The sequence below is a fragment of the Chiloscyllium plagiosum genome, unplaced genomic scaffold (genome assembly GCF_037043375.1).
Source record: "Chiloscyllium plagiosum isolate Xiang-an unplaced genomic scaffold, Cpla_swu_hap1 HiC_scaffold_2, whole genome shotgun sequence".
In the NCBI taxonomy this organism is placed as follows: domain Eukaryota; kingdom Metazoa; phylum Chordata; class Chondrichthyes; order Orectolobiformes; family Hemiscylliidae; genus Chiloscyllium; species Chiloscyllium plagiosum.
Window position 1 is genome coordinate 76,585,672 of NW_028270140.1, and position 25,881 is coordinate 76,611,552.

At 40.4% G+C, this 25,881-nt stretch overlaps 1 protein-coding gene across 3 annotated transcripts in view; it reads right to left on the minus strand.

The window, feature by feature from the left end:
* Nucleotides 1–25,881, minus strand: part of rorb (RAR-related orphan receptor B) — a 262,305-nt gene that overhangs the window by 5,955 nt on the left and 230,469 nt on the right. For all 3 annotated transcript variants that reach the window (XM_043712184.2, XM_043712175.2, XM_087997921.1), the window contains exons 5-7: nucleotides 11,541–11,662; nucleotides 9,565–9,697; nucleotides 4,649–4,756 (exon numbers count right to left, since the gene is read on the minus strand). In XM_043712184.2, coding sequence (XP_043568119.1) covers nucleotides 4,649–4,756; nucleotides 9,565–9,697; nucleotides 11,541–11,662 — 363 coding nt within the window. The remainder of the gene's footprint in view (nucleotides 1–4,648; nucleotides 4,757–9,564; nucleotides 9,698–11,540; nucleotides 11,663–25,881) is intronic.

Here is a 25,881-nt window from a genome sequence, read left to right on the forward strand (position 1 = left end):
CACAGTGCATTTATTCTCTAGACAATTATTCATAACTTTAGATTTTGTCTAGCAGTATCAATGCTTCCTTTTTCTGTTTCGTAGCTGTTTCCTCAAGACAGCATGGAACATTAGCTTCTTTCTATTTGTACTCACATTCAAAACCTGGGACCACTCTCACATCAATTATCCATTCTTGATCAAACTTGCTGCTTCTCCTTGTCATTGTATACGTTATGCTAAGATGCCTCACATAGTTTGAAAACACCTACAGCACAACATGCATTAATCTGCTTCTATTCTTCTGCATGAGAAGATGGGAGAAAACAGTTGGGAAATCAAGGATGGGAAGAGGAAGAAGTTCTATCTCAGACTGATGGAAGGGGGCCACTGTCAGTATCAGGAGCAGAGGAGAACACAGTACTGGAGATGCCCAAACTGGAGGTCCGACATTACAGCTATTTAGGATTTCTCTTTTCCTTCTTTTCCTCTAGAACCCCTATAGTGCAGATTGAGGCCATTTGGCCTATTGGGTCCACACTGACTCTCCAAAGAACATCCAACACAAAAGTCCCAGCCCCCTCATCCTATCCTTGTTACCTCACATCTTTGGACTGTGGGAGGAAACTGGAACACCCCCCCCAAAGCACACAGGAAGAACATGCAAACTCCATACAGACACAAGGCTGGAATTGAATCGGGGTCCCTGGTGCTGAGAGGCAGTTCTGTTAACCATTATGCCATCATGCCTCCCATAGTCTAATCAACTCTATCTCTGATACATTCATGCTATCAAAGCAGGATAATGGTTTGTGCTGGCATTCATCTGCTACTGTTTACCTTTACCACTAAATGCTATCCTTTTTGTTCTTCTCTTTTGATAGGTCCTTTAGATAACTTTGATCTTTCTGCCTCAAACTTTAAGGGAGAGAACATCACAAAGAGATGCATTCATTCAGCCTCTTACCAGCATAGAAAGTGGCACCTGGTGTGGCATAGGTGGTGCATTAGAGTGGTTTACATTTTGTACTTCACTCAACAAAAGTCAGCAGGACTAGATATTTTGTGGAAAGGATTCAGAATAGTTCCAGGGTTGGGGAAATTTTAATTACAAGGTTAGGTTGGAAAAGCTGAGGTTGTCTAACTTGGAGAAACAGAGATTGATGGGTGATTTGATAAATGTGTCCAAATTTTGACAGGCTCAGATAAGGTAGATAAGGAGAATCTCTTTCAATTAGTTGTTGGTACAAGAACCATGTGACATGCATTAAATGTTTTCATTTCACAAGAAATATGAGGAAGAACAACTTTTATGCAATTGTTAGTAATGACTTGGAAATCATTACCCTTAAGGATGGTGAAAGCAGAAATAATGAGTTCAAAAGGAAATTGAAGGGTTATGAGGATTAAGCTGGAGATAAACTGACTGGATTGTCCTGCAGAGAGCTGGCATAGACTTAATGAGCAAGATGGTTTACTTCAGTACTGTAAATGACATGACTCTAAAGCTCACCAAAACATTCAAGTTTCAGTGAAAAGGGTCACTGACACGCAATTTACTACAATGCTAACTAACATTCATGCAGACCGGTTAATGCTGAGAAATATCTTAACTTATTTTATAAAGCTGTCACCAAAAAGGTCCCATGTTTAGTTTAATCAGGTGGTCTACTCAAAACCTTGACAAATTCTTTATTTTAAAATTATACTTAATGGTCCTACATACAATATCCAATCTTGCACAGGCCTTTCCTTTGATCTTTTTCCCTTGTAATTTCACCAATTAAAATCTTCAGGAGTGTATAGGGATTTTTCTGTAAAGTCTTGAAGGAAGAGCCCTGGAGACCCCAAGAATCTCTGTGGAAATTCATTTCCTGACTGTCGTTATAACCCCAGAGGACCACAGACTACTGTTCCAATAGAAAGATATAAATGGTGGTGTGTTTTAACTGAGCATCACCACCTACATTCACTCTAATATGTGGACCTCCGAGGTCCATGTATACCAAACCTAGAAATCAACACTTGAAATGGCGTTGACACACCAATTGGTGTGCATGGACACTCAATGTATCTGCATGGCCACATAACATAGAGGGAAGTTTGGTCATCATGTTTCAGGCGAGGGTGCAATTGAGAAGGCAGGACCTTCATGGTGACCTCTGCCTGTATAGAAATTGAACCCACAAGTCGCTGCAGTCATCACTGCAAGCAAGCTGTCCAGCCAACTGAACAAACTGACCAAATTCAGTCCCCACTTTCCCTTTTACCCACCTTCAAAGAGTATTCTTTATTTTGTTCAGAATGCTAACATTTACTTTCCATTATTCTGGTTACCAATGTGTATTTTATAGAAAGGGGATCTTTGTGCAGATCCTGGGAACACACCATTCCTAGTCAGGCTAAGAAACATCTCATTCCCTCCATTTCTTTTATCTGACCCATTGACATTCTTTTATCATTGTCCTCATTGAAGACAGAAGATTAGATGGGTAAAGATTATTTCTAATGGTTGACAAGTACAATTCTTTTAATAATTTGTTCTTCAGACTGGTGAAACATCTCTTATGTGGCATCATGTAAAGCATCTTCTGCAAATTTATACATACATTATTCAACTAATTGCCTTGATTTATGCACTTCATGACTTTCTCAAAACATTCAACCGAATTAGTTAAAATCAAACTTTTATACAAATCTATGCTGACTGTGCTCCACTGTCCCATTCTCAGTGACACTAATTTCATTTCATATTATGGACTCTTAACAGTGTGTGAAAGTTACTTTTAAGAGTCTGAGCCATTGGGGGGAGCCTTGTTTGTTAACAATATCAATTTTAAATTCTGGCACATGCTTGGCCACATTTTTCTGATTGGTCAAAGATTAAAAAGTGATGTACCTCTATGCTTTGGAAGCAAGTCTGCCCTTTCTCTAGCACCATGGATTCATTAATCTTTTGAAGTTACACCCTGAAGATAACCAGACCTAAGACAGGGGCAATTCACTAACCTTAACTCTTACTGTGTAAGAGTAATGTAACAATTATACAGTTCAGTCCAATGGCACAGTTGCTACAAGAAAAGATTATTAAGGAAAGTATAACTAGTTCCCTTGTTATCAACTCTCTGATCTTCTGAATTGCACTCTTACAGGCCTCGTGATCTTGTTTTACTTTTATTCAGATTATCTTTTAATACACAAAGATGTTTTAGATTAATTTTATTTAGCTTCCATTGCTTGAAGGTGTGGTATTATTGAAATCTATATAGTCATAGGGATGTTCAGCATAGAAACAGACCCTTCGGTCCAACCCGTCCATGCCGACCAGATATCCCAACCCAATCTAGTCTCACCTGCCAGCGCCCGGCCCATATCCCTCCAAACCCATCCAAATGCCTCTTAAATGTTGCAATTGTACCAGCCTCCACCACTTCCTCTGGCAACTCATTCCATACATGTACCACCTTCTTTGTGAAAGCATTGCCCCATAGGTCTCTTTTATATCTTTCACCTCTCACCCTAAACCTATGCCCTCTAGTTCTGGACTCCCCGATCCCAGGGAAAAGACTTTGCCTATTCACCCTATCCATGCCCATCATAATTTTGTAAATCTCTATAAGGTCACCCCTCAGCCTCTGACGCTCCAAGGAAAACAGCCCCAGCCTGTTCAGCCTCTCCGTACAGCTCAAATCCTCCAAACCTGGCAACATCCTTGTAAATCTTTTCTGAACACTTTCAAGTTTCATAACGTCTTTCCAATAAGAAGGAGACCAGAATTGAACGCAATATTCCAACAGTGGCCTAACCAATGTCCTGTACAGCTGCAACATGACCTCCCAACTCCTGTACTCAATATTCTGGCCAATGAAGGAAAGCATACCAAACACCTTCTTCACTATCTTATCTACCTGCGACTCCACTTTCAAGGAGCTATGAATCTGCACTCCAAGGTCTCTTTGTTCATCAACACTCCCTAGGACCTTACCATTAAGTGTATAAGTCCTGCTAAGATTTGTTTTCCCAAAATCAGCACCTGGCATTTATCTGATTTAAACTCCATCTGCCACTTCTCAGCCCATTGCCCCATCTGGTCCAGATCCTGTTGTAATCTGAGGTAACCTACTTCGCTGTCCACTACACCTCCAATTTTGGTGTCATCTGCAAACTTACCTCTTATGCTCGCATCCAAATCATTTATGTAAATGACAAAAAGTAGAGGACCCAGCACCGATGCTTGTGGCACTCCACTCGTCAAAGGCCTACAGTCTGAAAAACAACCCTCCACCACCACCCTTTGTCTTCTACCTTTGAGCCAGTTCTGTATCCAAATGGCTAGTTCTCCCTGTATTCCATGCAATCTAACCTTGCTACAGTCTCCCATGGGGAACCTTGTCGAACGCCTTACTGAAGTCCATATAGATCACATCTACCACTCTGCCCTCATCAATCCTCTTTGTTGCTTCCTCAAAAAACTTAATCAAGTTTGTGAGACATGATTTCCTATGCACAAAGCCATGTTGACTGTCCCTAATCAGTCCTCACCTTTCCAAATACATGTACATCTTGTCCCTCAGGATTCCCTCCAACAACTTGCCCACCACCGACATCAGGCTCACTGGTCATACTGGAATCATCTCAAATTATAATTAATATAAAGGCTTTTTCTTACCGAGAGCTTTGAATGTTTGCATGCCTCCATATTTTCCTTCAAAAAGCACTGTGTTGTTCAGTGGATTAAAGGCACGGCACATTCTGACCAACACCACCTCCAAACAACCTAACATACAGAGAAACACCATTGAAAAAAATATGCAGTGGTGAGACAGCACTGTTGATCTGAAAGTCAAAAAGTGTTAAGAAGATGCTTAATTTAAATTACCAACTTTAAAGCTAAAGAATTCCTAACAATTTGCTAAGTTTAAGCTGATTTCCTAATGTGAAATCTGAATGCATGGAAAACTTGAACAGAATGAATTGAAAACTTGAACAGAATGCTGATCAAAGCTGAGAAAAGATACGAAGGTGCACAGATAGGTTCCTAGAAAGAAATATACAAATCTTTAAAGACTTGTCAAATGTCTACTTGCCTAACATGAATTTAACAAAGTTTGTTTCATGAGATGAATAGTACTTTGGTAATTTCAAAGGCCATGTGTCCCAAGTTATTATTGTTAAACATTATGGGGAAATGATATGAAAATGTTGTCATTTTACATGACATTGCATTGTTATTTTATGTTCATCTCAAGGACAACATTTTAAGTATTTTTCTTCACCAGTACACCTATATAATTTTAAGAAACTTGTTTAAATATTCTAGTTATTCCAGAATTATGGTGCATTGGACATTCTATTTCCTTCCAGTTTACTCCTCTTTCCTCGTCTCTTGAAGGCAGTGACTGTTGCTGTGGTATATTTCCCAATATTATGTTATCTAGTCAAATTCTGTTATTCAAATGATGAAGACATTACCGTTGAGAAAGATCACTTTCTTATCAGGCATGCTTATTTTATAACAGGTAAAACCATAAACAGAGATTAGGAGAAGGAAGGTTTGCTCTTTCTGCAGTCAAGACCACAGAATCATTGTTTGTAGAATCATGAGTTCATAGTCTACTATATCACAAATTACATTATCTTCAAATAATCCTTGTCATTTGTAAGGAGTTATGTAATTAATTAAACTTCTCTGCTCTTTCTGCACAGTCCAGCAATGTTCAACTCTCTTAGAAGTTACTATTGAATGTCCTAACACCATTTTTTTAGGGAGGGCATTTCATGCCATAACTGATGCCAATTGTAGTACTTTTACTGCTGATGTTTCAGCCGGCAGCTGATTTAGCACAGACTGTGCAAGTAAACTGGAACCTTCCAGAACTGTACAGCTCAGGAAAATGTCAGTTGGTGCATCTATTCACTAAGCAACCAAAACCCCTGACTAAACCTGTTGTAGTATGGCACAGATTTCAGATCAGAGAAGCCTAAACCTTTTAGACAGTCATATGACATCCCAGCATGTGACATCCCTTTATTGTGTGTATAATATTGTAACATAATATCAGTTAGCTGTGTATGCCTGTGATTTGCAGCCTTGTAAATAGTTATAAATAAACCTCAAGTTTTCTATCTCTCAAGAACCCAATTATCTGCATATAAGTTTCTTTTAAAAATATGCTTAAAGGATGTGGGTGTTGGTAGATGAGCATTTGTTTCCCAGACCTTATTGCCTAGAGGGCAGTTATGAGTCATACAGTATATTCCAGACCAGAGAAGGATGGCAAATTTTCTTCCTTAAAGGGCATTAGTGAAATGGTTGATTTATGACAATTGATATTAACATAAGGGTTCATGGGATTTGAACATTATCCCCAGGACATTAATCTATGATTCTGGAATACTAGCCCAGTGATACCACTTATGCCATGACCTCCCCTTAGGGTGTGTTAATATTTATAATGTTGGTTAACATATATAAAAACACACCTCAAAAATTTTATCAGTTGTATGATGCTTTGTATTGTTAAAAGATTCATAGGCCCTTTAAAAACTGGCAATAATGATAGTACAAGTGAAAATACAAAAATAGACCCATTAAATAATGACTTTGCCTCACTGTTTACTCTGCAGAATTAGGATTGCATGCTGGATGTCCCAACGAAACTAATGGCACTTCAGGGATGGAGTGACATTACTAAAATGAGTGTATGCAAATTAAATTAATTGAAGAAAATAATGGCAATAAGAATAACAAATCCCCAGTAGAAGAAAGCTCCCTCTAAGTGTTTAAAGGAAGTGGGTAAGAACATTGCTGATGCCCTAATCATAATCATAATCTTTCCAAGTTCTCTTGCATGGACCATTCCTTTGGATTAGCAAAGTGCACATTGGACTCTACCATTATTTAAATAAGCCAAGAGAGGAAAGCCAGTGTGTCATTAACTAGTAGCCTACCATTCATTTTGGAAAGTCTATCATTTTAAGGATGAAGTGACTGAACATCTTCTGTTTTAGCTGATGAGAAAGCCAGCATGCTTTGTGAAGAATAGTTTCGACCTGAGGAACCTGAATGAATTTTTTAAAGAAGTGACTAATATAGTAGACATGTAAATGTCTATTAATGTTATTTATATCAATCTCCAGAAGCAGAAGATAACAATTCCCATTAGAGACTTTAGCTGTTGAATGAAGAGAGAAATAACTGACCTGCTTAAGACATTGCCTGTTCAGCAGAATACAGTGAATAGGGACAATGGATGAGATTAAGGCTCTGTCTCTTTTGTCATGTCAATGTGAAAGATCCCATGGCACTATTTCAAAGAAGATCACAGGAATTGACCTCCAGTATCCTGACCAATATTTATCCCTTAATAAACTGTACAGAAACAGATTTTCCTGTTGTAGAGTTTTGCTGTGCACATTTTGCTTGCCACTTATCCTACATTACAACATTAATTCCACTTCCAAAAATACTTGATAGGCTAGTAAAGTGCTTTGGGATATTTTGAACTTGTGTTATATAACTGCATATCTTTATTTTTAATTCCTTTTCTAAAGGACTGAACTTTAGATTAAATTAGGTTCTCTGCAGTGTGGAACAGACCATTTGGCCCAACTAGTCCACACTGACCCTTCAAAGAGTAACCCACCCACACCCATTTTCCACTGACTAATACACCTAACACTATGGGCAATTTAGCATGGCAGATTTACCTAACCTGCACATGTTTAGATTGTGGGAGGAAACTGGAGCACCCAGAGGAAACCCACACAGACACGGGAAGAGTGTGCAAACTCCACGTAGACAGTCACTTGAGGCAGGAATCAAACCTGGGTCCCTGGCGCTGTGAGGCAGCAGTGCTAAAAACTGAGCCACTGTGCTCTTCAGAAATTTTGCTTTTTTTATATTTACTTATGAGGCATAGACATCACTGGCTGGGTCAGCAGGGTCGGCATTTATTGCCTGACCTACTTGCCCTCGACAAGGTGGTGTAAAGCTGCTTTCTTGAACACAATGGCCGAGCAGAGGCTGATAGCCAAGTTGGGTACCCATGGGAATTTGGGTTCATGTCACACTACAGGTGACCCCACTGCACCACACACACACACACACACACACACACACCCTGTCTCACAGGCGCACATATACTCTCATATACTATGAAAAGATACTCTCACACACGCACACACACACTCACACTCTCTCCGTTTTACACACACACACACACACATATATCTCTGGGGTGAATTTGCTTTTGCAGAATTGTATTGGCAGATACATTCTACTTTGTTTAAAAAGCACACAACCTATAGGCAGTCAATATTTTTTATAAGCTATGTGATATTTTTAAAGTTCCTACTTTGGAAATAGAACCTCTCTGACTCAAGATTGGAATACATAGAGACTCTAACCTCACACCTTTAATCCATTGTCTGAGCTGAGATGTCACCTTTTTTAAAATAAAGCCTTAAGTTAACTCAAGAATGTGACTTGAAAGATAGTCTTGAATGTGGGATCTACACATTAATGAATTGAAACCTGCAACTCATTCTAAAAGATAAAAAACTTAACAGCAATCTAGGTTTGTTCAATATATCACATCAGTGTATGATACTATGATTATTTGCTATAAGTTCTGTGTGCTATGATTCTACTCCACTAGTTACCTGATGAAGGAGCAGTGCTCAAAAAGCTAGTGCTTCCAAATAAACCTATTGGACTCTAACCTGGTGTCGTGTGATTTTTAACTTTGTCCACCCCAGTCCAACTCTGTCGCCTCCACTTCTTGAACTACTGCAGTCCTTGTGCTGTAGGTAGACTCACAATGCTGATAGGAATGGAGTTCCAGGATTTGACCCAGTTACACTGAAGGAACAGTGATATATTTCCAAGTCAGGATGGTGAGTGCTTGGAAGGGAACTTGCAGGTAGTGGTGTTCTTATGTATCTGCTGCCTGCTATACAAAGCATTGGATAGACCACATCAGTCATGCTCTGACAGTTCTGAGCACACACATTAGGAAGGATAAGTGCAGTTTGACTGACCAGAATGATATCTGAACTTCAAAAGTTAAATTATTATCCAAGGGTATTAATGGGGGTGTGGCAAAGGCGATTGTGTTGAGCTACATCATGGATCAGAACGATTGCCTTGAATTATGAACAAGCTTCAGGGTTATGTATGTTAATCCAATTGGGTAAAGAGTTGTTACTTTGACTGGAATGTTTGGTAGGTGTTGCTTAATGCCTGAATTAGCGTGCATTAATGCCTTCAATTCCTTGTGACAGTGTAGATGTCAGAGGAAAATTCACAGGGAAGCAAAGCCCAGATGTTTACCAGCATAAGCCTATACAATTCAGTCTTACATTTCATCTTAACTTTCATTGGGTTAAGATAAAAGCGAATCATTTGACAACAGAAGATATGATCAAAGTTGAAATAAGAGCATTGTATCACTGACTCCATAATTGTGCTTGCTTGTGAAAGTAATCACAGAAAATGATTGCATTGCCTCTTAAGTATTTTTGCCATAACCCAAAACTTAACTGACACCTTACTCATTACTGAAATATATTTGCAACCCATACCTGATTTGAGGAGGAGTATTTGATCATTCTGACACAAGTCCATGAACCCTGTAATGCGTTTGGCAAACTCGACTACGTACTGTATTGCGTGCGTGACCTGAATTGCACATTGTTGCCATATGACTTCCCTCACCTTTTAAAAGAGAAAAACACAGTAATGGGAGGGAAAGATGAAGCAAACTACACAGAATATTTGAGGTGTGTTAGAAACAAATGTCAGAAAGAAGAGCAATAGCATTTTGAGGGGGATACCAAGGAGAAAGTTATGGTATTGTTCCTGAAATTAACATTCAACTTTCCGGAGCTAGTTCAGGGGCCAATTTTATATGTGTTCGAATGGGAATGAGTAAAGGACTGGAAGTACCATCATTTTTCTCCTGGTATTCTGTTCAATTCTGATTTGAATACCTAGGAACTCTGGGCCACACCTGCCTCCTTGACTTTCTCTCTATTTTCCTTGTCGACTTTTCATTTTTATCCACATCAACTTGGAATTCTTTTTAGGAATCTATTTTTAAAAAATGCTTTCGCCTAACTAAAAATACCTCATTGCCACTGCTTTTTAAAATATACTTTTAAACTTAACAATTGCCTTTTTTAATACCATAAGTAACATATAAATCCTCTTTTCTCCTAATTTTATTCACTTTTAATTCTAATAAATGATCTATATCTGAAATGTTATTTGTGTTTAGACTTTATGAATCAACCTTTTGTGTTGTTTTAACATCCTGTGTTTTAATATATTCTGAATTTAACATTTGGACACTTTATCTGCTTTCGCAGTATATAATGTATAAAATGTGGTAAATTCTGTACCATTGTTTTAATTAAAGTTAAAACTTGACTTGTCATTTAACGGAGAAAGTGAGGACTGCAGATGCTGGAGATCAGAGTCAAAAAGAGCTGATGAAGAGCTTATACTGGAAATGTTGTCATTTAACAGTTGAATTTTAGCTTTACTGCTCTGTGGTTTCTTTGAACAGCACAGGCCCACATTATAGACCATAACCATTTAGCTCCATTTTGCAAAACAAATATTCAAAATAAATCTGACACGCCAGTGGCACCAATCACCAATATAACCCCAAATCTTAGAACGGTATCTGTGTGATTATTTTTCACAGTCAAATACACCAGGAGTGATTCCATGGTCTGGGACTCCTGACATGAGTGCCATTTGCTGGAAGCATATCTGAGGAGATTACAAGTGCCAGTGATCATCATTTTCCATCAATGGATAGAAAATCATTGTCTCCCTCTGTGCACCGTTCTCTACTCATGAAAAAAGAGACAGCCCAGCAATTACAGTTAACATAGTCTGCAAATGATATTTTGGCCTTGAAGCTTTTGAAAAAAAAACTAATGAATCAGGCAGTACATAGTTTGAGCAAGGAGGGAACTTGAAAACCAAATGATTTTATATTTATTCCAAACTTTCTTTGAAGGGACATCACTTTTCTTCTTCTGACCCAATTCGTACCATAAGGATGACAATTGTTACTATATTTCCCTTTCAGCACAAACTTTACCACCTCTGTTATCATTTTCTATTCTCAAGCTAATCTGACCCTCACGTCCACCTTTCCATATTGCTTTATCCTGAGCTTTAAACCCATTCTGCTGCCTGTACATTGAGATACCAATCTAGAGGATCTCATGATTTTGGGTATTTGCAAATGCAGTGTCTCTAAGGCTGCTTGCTCTTTATCTCAAAGTAAGGTTGTTCAACTTCTTTCGAACTGTAACATTCCTCTATTTACATCTGTGTCTAATAATTTCTTAAATACAGGTCTCTAGTGTAGTGTCTAAGACTTCTCATTTCACATGTTTATGCTAGACTGATATTTCCTTTCTTGCTGAAGTTTTCATGTCATTCACGTGTTCAGTTACATCATCATGATTTAATTGGATCTCATTATATCAAACCTTTTAATCGAAAAATATTGAATAGCAATGTAAATATCCATGGTTACCTTGTTTTGGTAAGTTTTTATTTCTTCATATGTGTGCGTCTGCCATGCCAACTGTTGAAGTTCTTCCACTGTATACTGACATGTCTCCAAGTGGGACTTGATTATATTCTGTGCAATACGATCTGAGGATTACAATATATAAATTTAAGTAATAAATTATTTGATATATTTATGTAGTTAAATTCTACTACCCTGATTGTCTAAAGATGATTGTTCTATGCATGGTAAAAACTTCAGCTGGCAGTTTATAATTTTGGTTTTTAACACTTTAAAAACTCAGAGGATCGATGCATTTCTCAAGCTGAAATATCACAGTAATAGCTTCTACAATTCTATTAGAGTTTGGTCTTGGACATCCCCTCCATAAGAACATAAACAAATTACAAGCAGGAAAAGGCTACTTGGTCAATGAACTTGGGACTTGTCAACTGATTTAATCACATCCAAATGCTTTCACAAAAGGCCTCAATGATTTTATTCTCCGGGAGCACATCAATTCAATTATTTCCACTATTAATTTTAATGGTTCAATGACATAATTTAGTCCATAAGTCTTCCCTAGTTACAGTAAAGTGATTCTGCATTACACTTCCCTCCAAATTCCTAATCATTAACTTGTGCCCCCTCTTTGAAAAATTTGCTTGGTTTAGTTTTTGGTAGCATTCCTAGCAGTGAACCAAAGGGTTATGGGCTCAAATCCCAGTCCAGAAATTGAACAATCTATTCTTGCACTCCAGTACATGCATACTTAGGTGGTCTTTCAAATAAAGCATTAAATTCAGCTCTGATCTGCACTTTATAATTGATGTTGATGCTGAATAAGATAGATGCAGAACAGGCCCAGCAACTAAATCTTGGGCATCCATGAAGCAGCACCAGAACTGCATTCAAGAACAATCTGTAACATCATTCCCTCGCTGGCATAATGCTCAATCGTCCATTTTCACCAAATCAAATGATAAATGCTAGCTCAATGAAGAGTGGCTGAGAGGATGCCAGGAGCAGCACCTAAAAAAGGAAATGCCAGCCTGGTGAAGCTATAACATAAAACTATTTATAAGCCAAACAGCAGAAGCAGAATGAGATGGTAAGAATCACAAAATCCCTACAGTGTGGAAGCAGGTCATTTGGCCCATCGAGTCCACACCAAACCTCTAAAGGACATCCCACTCAGACGCACTGGCCTCCTACCCTACCCCTGTAATCCCGAATTTCCCATGGCTAATCCCCCAGAACATCTCTGGACACTGTGGGCAACTTAGCATGATCAATCCAGCTAACCTGCACATCTTTGGATTGTGGGAGGAAACCAGAGCACCCAAAGGAAACTCACGCAGACATGGGGAGAATATGCAAACTCCACACAGACAGTCACTTGAGTGTGGAAATGAACCCGGGTCCCTGGTGCTGTGAGGTAACAATGTTAACCACTGAGCTACTGCGCTGCCCCAAACTGATAGAGATCATTCCAGGAGTGGTAATCTAAAGCTTTAACTCACTGACAGCCTGCTTTAGGAGGAGAAAACCTCCCTTCATCTTTGCCCTCAGGCCTCAACCATAGCCAGCAGGATCAAACCTGTGCAGGGAAACCCCAATGGATTTCGAGAACTAAGTGATCCCACAGCTAAGGGATCAAATCAAAATTCTGCAGTCCTCTCACAGCTAGCTGTGAATGATGATGGAAAGTTAAATAAATAAATAGATGACTCCACAAAAATCCCTATCCTCAATGTTGCGGAAGACAAGATGAAGCTGAAGCAAGTGCGGCCTGAAGTGCTGAATGGATTTTTCAATTTAACCAACTACTGCCCAATGTGCCTCATCCCAACCATCAGCAAAGTGATGAAAGTTATGCTTGAGATAGAGTGTGAGCAAGTTGTAAGGACGAGAATAATTTGCTCACCGACGCTCAGTTTGACTAATGCCAGAGCCATTCAGCTCCTGACATAAATACAGACTTCTCCAAACATGGCTAAAACAGTCTGAACTGTCAGCATGACTGCCATTGATATCAAAGTCGAAAAGTATGACGTTGGAAAAGCACTGCAGGTCAGGCAGCATCCGAGCAGCAGGGGAGTTGACCCTTCTTGATGAAGGGCTTTTGCCCAAAATGCTGACTGTCTGGCTCCTCGGATGCTGCATGACCTGCTGTGCTTTTCCAGTGCCGCACTTTTTTGCTGTGATCTCCAGCATCTGCAATCCTCACTTTCTCCTGCCCTTGATATCAAGGTAACTGTGACTAACTGTTGCATCAAGGAACTTGAGCAAAGCTAGAATTACAGGTAAAATCCTCCCACTGTTGCAGTCATTCCTTGCAAAAAGCTATAGTTTTTGGAAATCATGCTTTATCAATTGCAGTACAACTCTGGAGGACATCTCAGGATTTTTTTTTCATTTGAAGCAGGTGGGACTTGAACCTGGCTCTCTCAGTCTAGGGGTAAGAACACCACTACCTCAGCAGAGTTTTCCAGACTAACCATCTTCAGCTACTTCATCAATTATCTTTCTTCCTTCATGAGGTCAGAAGTGGGGAGGTTTGGGTTGATTAAATTATTGCAGAATGTTCAGCATCAGCTGGATTCCTGAAATTCTGAGGCAATCCATGCCCATATTGAGGAAGACCTGGATAACATTCAGACTGACAAGTGGCAAGTATCAAGCATTGATAATCTGCAACATGAGAGATTCTAATCATCATTCAATAACATTATCATTGCTGAAGCCCCCACTATCAGCAACCTGGGAATAATTATTGACAAGAATGGTTCAGCCTTTTATATGCTATTGCTAAAGAAACAGAGTCAGAGCCTGAGAATTCTGTGGATCTGGTCACTCATCAAATAGTTAGTTCTGGGACCTTGTTGTACAAAATCAGTGCCCATCATTCCTAATTTGTAACAGTGACTGCACTTGTTGGCTGTGAAGAGCTTTGTGCTATCCTGAGATTGTGACACAAATGTGGCATCAAGTTCAATAATGACTGAAATCAGTGAGTGGTGAAAATCGCCTCTTTATTGAGCATCAGCAGTGGCACAGTTCGAGGCAGTGACGGAATTCAAAGTACAGAATTACAGTTGCCTCATTTATACACAGTTTTTACATACATTAAAATTATAGCGCTATGGTCACATCTTTGTTATCTATTGTACATAAGTTTGCGTGACATCTTGTCCTGTGGAAGCAGGTGATGGTTTAAGTACTTGTCAAATGCTAGCTGTTACTCCTGATGGGATTAGAATATCCAGTCTGAGCTTGCATAATGAAGAGGTGTTAGTCCTTTTGTGTTTAAAGTTAATAATGTTAGTAAAAATCCTCGACCTGTACGATCTAAATAAGGGAGAAATTATACATGTAGTACAAGATGGTAGTCCGAAATAAAAGTCAGAAATAGGTAGTACAGTGCTAAAGAAATAGGTAGTGTATAAGGAAATTTCAAAGAGATAAAGAACAGCAAACTGAAAGGACATGCTGGTGGATGAAACTGTTTGATGTTCTGCATCCTATTCAGGACCTGAGAGATGGTTGCTAAGGGCTAATTAATATTATAATCTTTCCATAGTTTTGAGTGAGTTAAGGTGGGCATTGTTCTGAGTAGGTTGCAGTATTAACACTTATTCAGAGGTAGCCTTTGATACAGAAACAGGTCTAAATGCTGCTTGAAGGGCTGAAAGAAGTTGCCCCTCGTTTTCTTTGAATCTCCCTCCTCTCACTTTAAAAATGTGGCCCCAGTCATGAAATCATCTGTCCTAGGGAAAAGACAACTACCATTAACTCTACCTTTACCCCTCATTATTTTATAAACTTCTATTAGGTTGTCTCTCAATCTCCAATGCTCCAGTGAAAGATGTCTCAGGCTATCCAGTCTTTTGTTATAACTCAAACCTTCCATACCCAGCAACATCCTGGTAAATTTCTTCTGAACCCTCTCCCGCTTAATAATATCCTTCTTATAACTGGGCGACTAGAACTGGACACAGTATTCCAGAAGAGGCCTCACTAATGTCCTGAACATTTCCAACTCCCATACTCAAAGAACTGTGCCATGAAAGCATGCGTGCTAAGCATCTTTGTAACTATCCTGTCTCTATGTGACACAACTTCAAAGAATTATGTACTGAACTCCTAGGTCCCTCTGTTCTACAACACTACCTCAGGTGCTACCATTAATTGTATAAGCCTTACCCTTGTTTGTTGTATGAAAACATAATATCTCATTTTTAACCAGATTGAACTCCATCTGCTATTTTTCAGCCCATTGATTCATTTGATTAAGATCCCTTTGTAATCTTAGAAAACCTTCTTCACTGTCTACTCTGCCATCAACTTTGGTGTCATCCACAAACTTACTAATAATGCCTTTTATATTCTCATCAAAATCATTTATATAGATGACAAACAAAAGAGGACCCAGAACCGATCCCTGCGGAACACCATTGATGACAGGCCTCCAGTCTGAAGAGCAACCCTCCACCAACACTCTCTGTGTGACAAAGCCTAATGTATTGATTCCAGAGTCTTGGTTAACACAGATTATGGATCTGATCATCAGCTTTTCCAGACCAAGGTTAAGGCCTTATGGTGGAATGAAACATGAAAAGAGAAACCTTTGCAGATAGTCACTAGATTGTTTACTCAAGAACTCCAGTACATCTGAACAAGTCTTACAGTGGGAAATGGCTTCAAGTAGAGAAACAGAACCAACCTGATAAAGATTTTCATATGGCAAAAAAAATACTGCATTGAATGAAGTCTGCCTAAAAGCTGATGTGGGCACAGGGCCCAACATAACAAGTATTTGAGACTAGCAGAAGAACACTGAACAGCAAAGCAGATGGACCATCAGGGAGTGGGTTATAAAGAGCGACAAATGCTTGCAGGGCAGCCAAAAGGAATTTGTTGAAAGAATTTGATTAGGCAACAGATGATATGGGTCAGAAAGGATAGCACAAAGAAACAAAGGCTGTCACAGCTTCTTCAAAAGAAAGAAGTGTGGCAGTTAGTATTGATGTGTAAGGGGCAGATGAGAATATGCTGTTTGAGATTTGTCATGACCATAGATTATGCAGCCATGAACTCAGAATTCATACAAGCTTGCTTCTTGCCCCTTTTAGTTTTAAAGTAACGATTGTCATGATAATAGTTCATCGAGCCAAACCACTTATGGGTATACTGAACTTTTAAGTGCAACATGCATTGTATAACAGAAAGAAATAAGGCAAAAGATGAGGATGCTAGTTCAGTGGTTATCTAAAATTGCTGTGTGGATTGAGTTGAGTCCACAGAATGGAATGTTGCACTTGAAGAGTATCAAGAAAGTTTCAGAGAGCAACATTTCAAAGGGAGAGAAACGTCAATCAAAAGCAAAACTGAACCCCGATCTCCTATGGATTGTGTAGCAAACTGTGAACATGATATGAGTTGAAAGATGGACATCTCTTTCTGGGTGAAAGATATACTTACATTTTACCCTTCCAGGAATACACAAAGAGGTTATCAGAACCACATAGTGGCAGTGTGATTAGTTAAAGGAGATTGTGCTCACTTTATTGTCCCCATTCAAATGTCCCGAGTGGACAGCTTATAGTTTGGGAAATAAAATAGAACAGTCAATGTTGATTGCTAAAGTAAACTAGGCAATAAAGAAGCTGTAGAATGGAAAAGTGACGAGTCAAATGAAATATCAGCTGAAGCTTTGATGCCTGGAGGAATAATAGCATTCAAAACTTTGAAATAAGTCAAAACCTCATGTAGAAAAGTGAAACTTGATCAAATTAATGACTAGTTTCAGAAAGCTTTGACAAAGATTTGTGATCCCTGACACTGCTCAAAGGATAAAATAATTTTTCTGAAATATCAGGTCTCAAAATTGCTTCTAGAAATGATCAAAGATTCTCGTGCTTCATTACTTCAGAAGTAAAAGGAACAGATTTGTTTCACCACATGCAAAAGGACTCATTTTAGTGCTGCACAATATAACGGAGAGCTACATGGAGCAAGATGACAAGGAACTGTGGTTCCTCTTTGTAGAAGTCTTTGCTTCGGTCCATGTGCAGTGTTATGGAAAATCTTGAATGGGATTGGAGCACAACTTTGGCTCATTCAGAGACATCATAAACTTGCAAAAGGTATGTGCATATACTTGGAGACAAGGCAGAACCATTCAATTACAGCAAAGAAATCTGATGAGTTTATCTACAGTCAGCATCTATCCCCTGTGCACGAGAAAAATTCCAGAGAGAAGTTAGCTTTGCTCTCCCAGAACATTTTGGGATCTGTAGTGGTGACCATGACATCTGGAGGTCTACAGAACACTCTTTTTTGTGAGTGTTTACAGTGTGAGTACTTTTTTTTTACAACCAAATAGTATATTTCCTTGTCCCCTCAAGAACATTCTCTCTTTCCAAGCCTGCTACATCTTCCATTATTAATATTGCCACTGCACTTCCCATTTTCCATTACTACCTTTCCCTAAACATTTTGTATCATTGAATGTCTCACCCTCACCATTTAAAGCGATGTTTTTGTTATTACTTCGGTATTGTATTCCCATATAGCCATGTATGCTTGTAAATCAGCAACTTGATTTAACATACTTCGTTAGTTTATAAATACGCATTTTAAATGTGTTAATATATTCCTCATAGGCTTTTTTCGATTACTCCTTTCCAGTATGATGGTCCTTACTTTTCTAGTATTAGGTGATGTCTCAGATATCTCCCTCTCAAACATTGTAACATTGCATTTTCCATGAAGAGAGTGACAGAGTGGCAAGATAGCACAGTGATGCCTGTTAGCAGCACTAACCTGCAAACCATCTCTGCCACGAGAAGCTCACTGCAGCTGGGAATAGTGCAACATTGTTTGTGGCCCAAGACAGAATTACAAGTGTAGCTCAGTTAATAGAAAGCGGACAATGCCATGTTGCGCTAAGAGGCAGGGGAAATTGCAGGCTGACACATTCAAGATTTGTCATCAGCAGCTCCCCAAACCTTCCATCAGTACAAGAGAGCCGTATACCCCCTGGCCCACCCAGGTTGATGGCTGATTGAAGACCTCGGGAGAAAGAGGGTTACTGCCTGCTCCCACGTCATCTACAGATGCTAGGGATGCACCTCATTGTAGCAGTAGGAAATGTTTCAAAAAGTACACTTCTACGGGTAAGGTAGCGTTGTTATTCATATAATTTCGTGAAGTAAGAAGTGTTGATGTCACATTAAGATGTGGTTATGTTTTATTCAGCATGCATTTCTTTCATATTAGCCTATCCCCTTTAGAAAAGTGTGATGTTTAATATCATGTGGCTTAAGGAGCTCACTTGTAGATTGAGATGCTTGTCTCTGTATGGTGACCGAGGAAGTGTGTCGTGAGCTCTTGGATACAATAACATATGCCATTCATAGAAAATAGCTAAGGCTGTTGACTTAATCGTATTTAATAGCGATTAGGTGGTTGGAACTGGATCAGTGATGTAACTTCTATGTCATGCACATAAGCAGCAGTTGCTGATATCAATCGCTTTCCAAGTCACTCTCTACTTCCCTGTCCTCTTCACCAGCTGAGGTTTCTGCCTTCTCTTCTGTTGTTTTGCAGTCATAGCACATGATGACTATACTTTAACCGAGTTAAAAATCACACAACACCAGGTTGTAGTCCAACAGGTTTAATTGGAAGCACACTAGCTTTCGGAGCTATGCTCCTTCATCAGGTGGTAGTCCACTACCACCTGATGAAGGAGCGTTGCTCCGAAAGCTAGTGTGCTTCCAATTAAACCTGTTGGACTATAACCTGGTGTTGCATGATTTTTAACTTTGTACACCCCAGTCCAACACCAGCATCTCCAAATCATGAATACTTGAACTGGGTCACATACCAAAAGTACCTTAAGAGCAATCAAGACAAGAGAAGCTCAACTTCAACAAGATCATGGTTTACTGCTAGGTCCACTACTTCTTGTCATTTATATTAATGATTTGGATATGAACATAGGAGGTATAGATAGTAAGCTTTCAGATGACACCTAAATTGGAGGGGTAGTGGACAGTGAAGAAGGCTACCTCAGAATATAACAGGTTCTGGATCAGATGGGCCAATGGGCTGAGAAGTGGCAGATGGAGTTTAATTTAGATAAATGCAACTTGCTACATTTTGGGAAAGCAAATCTTAGCAGGACTTATTCACTTAATAGTAAGGTCCTAGGGAATGTTGCTGAACAAAGAGACCTTGCAGTACAGGTTCATAGCTCCTTGAAAGTAGAGTCACAGGTAGATAGGATAGTGAAGAAGGGGTTTGGTATGCTTTCCTTTATTGGTCAGAGCATTGCGTATAGGAGTTGGGAGGTCATGTTGCAGCTGTACAGAACGTTCGTTCAGCCACTTTTGGAATACTGCATGCAATTCTGTTCTCCTTCCTATCAGAAGGATGTTGTGAAACTTGAAAGGGTTCAGAAAAGACTTACAAGAATGTTGCCAGGGTTGGGGGATTTCAGCTATTGGGAGAGGCTGAACAGACTGGGGCTGTTTTCCCTGGAGCATCAAAGGTTGAGGGGTGATCTTTTAGAGGTTTATAAAATCATGAAGGCATGGATGGATAAATAGATGCAGTCTCTTCCTTGGGGTGGGGGAGTCCAGAACTAGAGGGCATAGGTTTAGGGTGAGAGGGGAAAGATATAACAGGGACCTAATGGGCAACCTTTTCACGCAGAGGGTGGTACGTGTATGGAATGAGCTGCCAGAGGAAGTGGAGGAGGGGTACAATTGCAACATTTAAAGGGCATTTGGATGAATATATGAATAGAAAGGTTTCAGAGGAATATGGGCCAAGTGCTGGCAAATGGGATTACATCAGGTTGGGATATCTGGTCAGCATGGACGAGTTGGAACAAAGGGTCTATTTCTGTGCTGTAGGACACAAATGATTTCCCAAAAATGTTCAGGAACTAAAGGTCTAATGTGAGGGACAAATTGAAGAAAAATTAGTATTAGTAAGAAAACAGTGGTACAGAAATTAACAGGGTTAAAAGGCTGACAAATCCCTAAGGCCTGATAATCTGCGAAAGGAAGTGGCCCTGGAAATATTGAATCCATTGGTGGTCATCATTCAAAATTCTATCGACTCTGGACAGTTTCTACAGATTGGGGGGTTGCCTTTATTTAAAAATGGAGGGAAAGAATACAGCCGAGTTATCTTAAAGTCATGGGAAAATTGTAGCGTCTACTAGGAAAGACATGATGATAGAACACTTGGAAAACATTAACAGAACTAAATAAAGTCAGTGTAGATTTATGAAAGGGAAATCATGTTTACCCAAACTTCTGGAATTATTTGAGCATGTAACTCAATAAATAAGGGAAAACCAGTGGTTATGATGTATTTGGATTTCATAAACGTTTTTGTTAAGGTCCAACGGAAGAGGTGAGTGTGCAAAATTGAAGCACCCAGGATTAAAGGTAAAATGTCACATGGATTGAGAATTGGTTAACAGTCTAGAAACAAAGATTGGGAATAATGGGTCTTTTCTCAGGTTGAAGGCAATGACAAATGGTGTATTGTAGGGACCAATGCTTGGGGCCCAGATATTCACAAAATAGATTAATGATTTAGAGAAGGGAACTAAAATGCTAACATTTCCAAGTTTGTTGATGGCATGAATCAAGGTGTGATTTTGAGTTCTGAGGAAGATGCAAGGAGGCTACATGGTGATCTAGGCAGATTGAGTAATGGTAAATCATGGCAAGTGGCTTATAACATGGCTAAATGGTGAGTTATGCATTTTGGTGTGAAAAACAGAAAGGTCGAGTATAATTTAAGTAGTGATATATTGGAAAACGAGGACATACAAATGACGTACAAAGGGATCTGGCTGCACTATACAGCAGTCACTGTAAGTAAAGAGTTAAATGCAGCAAGTAATTAGGAAGCTAAAATAGCTTTTTCATTTTCGTTGCAAGGGGATTTGAAATAGGGATGTCTGATTGAAGTCATACAGGGCCTAGAAGGACAACACCTGGAATATTGCTCCTGGTTTTTGTCTCCTTACCTTAGGGAGAATACACTTACCACAGATTCATAGATTAATGGATATGTAATTGCTATGACAGGGACTGGCTGCAGGATGACCAAGACTGGGAAGTGAATAGTAAAGGATAATAGATACTGAGGGGAGATAAGTAAAAAGGAAAATAAACTGTGCAGATGCTGAAAATGAGTAAAGGGATCAATTGATCAGTAAAAGAGGATCCACGATTAAACAAACAATATGTAGAGTCTGATCGGGTGGAGAAAAGAACTGCAAGGGACAGCAAATATTGGTCGGAGTGGTTTACAGGCCACCTGTATGTGGCACTTGGCATAGATCAGAAAATTATATATGCTTACAACAAGGAAATGTAGTATTCATGGGTGACTTAGTCCACAAACAGACTGATTAAATCCAATGAGAACCAACATAATGGAAAAATAATTCTTGGAATATATTTTCTTTTTTTTAAAAGTAATACATTGAGGAATCAACTAGGGCATGGACTATTTTTGATCTAGTGATCATTGCATAATTTTTCCATTGACAGTGGGGTCTTAAATCTAAATAAGAGCTTACAAGTTTGGGGAAGATGACGACTTAGTGTACTGGAAAAATATATTGAAAGCTTTGGTGCTACATAAGCAATAGCTGGTATTTAAATAATTGATGTTTAGTTTTCAAAAATCATACATTCCTTTATGACTAAAGTACCCAACAGAAAAAATGAGAGCCATAGCTATGAAGAAAAGTTAAAGATAGAATTAAATCAAAGAAGAGGCTGATAAAGTTGCCAAAAATAATGTTGCAAGTCTGAGGAATGAGACAATTTTGAATTTCAGCAAAGGAGGGCAAAGAAAATGACAAAGGTAGTCAGAATAGAGTTTGTATGTAAACTAATAAGGAATATAAAAACAGAATGTTACAGCTTTTATAGCTATGTAATAAAAGGAAATTGTTACCAAGGACAAATGTGGGTCTAATTCAGACTCGGACAGGAGAACTTAACAGGAAAATGAGTAATGACAGAGATGTTAAGAAATATTTTATCTGAAAATGAGTTGCTGGAAAAGCGCAGCAGGTCAGGCAGCATCCAAGGAACAGGAGAATCGACGTTTCGGGCATAAGCCCTTCTTCAGGAATGAGGAAAGTGTGTCCAGCAGGCTAAGATAAAAGGTAGGGAGGAGGGACTTGGGGGAGGGGCTTTGGAAATGCGATAGGTGGAGGGAGGTCAAGGTGAGGGTGATAGGCCGGAGTGGGGTGGGGGCGGAGAGGTCAGGAAGAAGATTGCAGGTTAGGAAGGTGGTGCTGAATTCGCGGGATTTGACTGAGACAAGGTGGGGGGAGGGGAAATGAGGAAACTGGAGAAATCTGAGTTCATCCCTTGTGGTTGGAGGGTTTCCAGGCAGAAGATGAGGCGTTCTTCCTCCAACCGTCGTGTTGCCATGGTCTGGCGATGGAGGAGTCCAAGGACCTGCATGTCCTTGGTGGAGTGGGAGGGGGAGTTAAAATGTTGGGCTATGGGGTGGTTGGGTTGGTTGGTCCGGGTGTCCCAGAGGTGTTCTCTGAAACGTTCCGCGAGTAGGCGGCCTGTCTCCCCAATATAGAGGAGGCCACATCGGGTGCAGCGGATGCAATAGATGATGTGTGTGGAGGTGCAGGTGAATTTGTGGCGGATATGGAAGTGTCCCTTGGGGCCTTGGAGGGAAGTAAGTGGGGAGGTGTGGGTGCAAGTTTTGTATTTCTTGCGATTGCAGGGGAAGGTGCCGGGAGTGGAGGTTGGGTTGGTGGGGGGTGTGGACCTGACAAGGGAGTCACGGAGGGAGTGGTCTTTTCGGAACGCTGATAGGGGAGGGGAGGGAAATATATCCCTGGTGGTGGGGTCCGTTTGGAGGTGGCGGAAATGACGGCGGATGATACGTTGTACATGGAGGTTGGTGGGGTGGTAGGTGAGGACCAGTGGGGTTCTGTCCTGGTGGCGGTTGGAGGGGCGGGGAGGTTGAACAGTTCATCCACTTTACCAACACCTTCCACCCCGACCTTAAATTCACCTGGACCCTCTCAGACTCCTCCCTCCCCTTCCTAGACCTTTCCATTTCTATCTCGGGTGACTGAATCGACACAGACATTTACTATAAACCGACCAACTCCCACAGCTACCTAGACTACACCTCCTCCCACCCTGCCCCCTGTAAAAATGCCATCCCATATTCCCAATTCCTTCGTCTCCGCCGCATCTGCTCCCAGGAGGACCAGTTCCAAAACCGTACAACCCAGATGGCCTCCTTCTTCAAGGACCGCAATTTCCTGCCAGACATAGTCGACGATGCCCTCCACCGCATCTCTTCCACTTCCCGCTCCTCCGCTCGAGCCCCGCCCCTCCAACTGCCACCAGGACAGAACCCCACTGGTCCTCACCTACCACCCCACCAACCTCCATGTACAACGTATCATCCGCCGTCATTTCCGCCACCTCCAAACGGACCCCACCACCAGGGACACTTCCATATCCGCCACAAATTCACCTGCACCTCCACACACATCATCTATTGCATCCGCTGCACCTGATGTGGATTCCTCTATATTGGGGAGACAGGCCGCCTACTTGCGGAATGTTTCAGAAAACACCTCTGGGACACCCGGACCAACCAACCCAACCAGCCTGTAGCCCAACACTTTAACTCCCCCTCCCACTCCACCAAGGACCTGCAGGTCCTTGGACTCTTCCATCGCCAGACCATGGCAACACGATGGTTGGAGGAAGAGTGCCTCATCTTCTGCCTGGGAACCCTCCAACCACAAGGGATGAACTCAGATTTCTCCAGTTTCCTCATTTCCCCTCCCCCCACCTTGTCTCAGTCAAATCCCTCAAACTCAGCACCGCCTTCCTAACCTGCAATCTTCTTCCTGACCTCTCCGCCCCCACCCCACTCCGGCCTATCACCCTCACCTTGACCTCCCTCCACCTATCGCATTTCCAAAGCCCCTCCCCCAAGTCCCTACCTTTTATCTTAGCCTGCTGGACACACTTTCCTTATTCCTGAAGAAGGGCTTATGCCCGAAACGTTGATTCTCCTGCTCCTTGGGTGCTGCCTGACCTGCTGCGCTTTTCCAGCAACACATTTTCAGCTCTGATCTCCAGCACCTGCAGCCCTCACTTTCTCCTCGAAGAAATATTTTATGTCTACCTTCCTGGAGGAAGGCACACTGCCTCCCTGACATAAGATCCGAGGGCTTAGAGTGTGGAACTCAAATAAATTATTATTAAATGAATAATATTTGAGAAGTTAATGGGACTGAAAGTTGCCAAATCCCTAGGGCCCAGTGATCACTCTTAATTGTTTTGGCCTGAACTTTCTGTAGCAGAGAATTTCACCACCGTCTGGAAGAAAAAATTTCTCATCTCAGCTCTGAATAGCCAACCCCTCCTAAATATGAAGTGACCTCTTGTTCTGGGCACCTCAGTCTTTAGGAACAACCATCCTGCACTTATCAGTAAGAATTTATAAGGTTTCTATGAGATCTCCTCTCATTCATTTAAACTCCATTCGTTTAAACTGAATATAGTCCTAACTTACCCAATCTCTTTTCACGTCAGTCCTACCATCCCAGAAATCAGTCTGGTAAACCTTTGGTACCCTCTCTCCCTAGCCCTATCATCCTTGTTTGGATTAGGAGTCCAAAACTGCACACAATATTCCAGGTGGTCTCACCAATGTCCACACAATTGCAGCAAAGACATCCTTGCTCTTGTACTCAAATGCTAGCTTGATGTTAATAGTGGAGAAAATACAAGGATTGATGATTAAGGTTGTGATTACTGGATATTTCAAAAAAGAATAATCTGATTCATCAGTCAAAATAATTTTTATGAAGAGGAAATCATGTTTGATAAATGTGATAGAATTTCTTGACAATGTTACTGGTAGAATTGATCAGGGTGGGGACCCGATAGAGGTGATGCATTTGGATTTTTACAGAAGGAAAAAATGGATGATTCCTAGGTTGGCAGGCTGTGCCCACTGCCGTACTGCAAGAATTTGTGCTTGGGTCCTAGCTGATCACAATCTATATCAATGATTTGGAGTTGGAGATCAATTGTAATGTTTCTAATTCAGAATAAGACTTCAAGAGGATTTAGAAAGGCTGGGTCTCTGGGGAGAAGCATGACAAATTGAATATAATGTGGATGTGTGCAAGATTATAGATCTTCTGAGGAAGAAAACATGTGAAGAATATTTCTTTACAAAGTGAATGCTTTTGAGTGTTTCAGAACTCACATTGGACTCAAAACTCAATTTCTCTCCCTACAGATGTACCAGACCT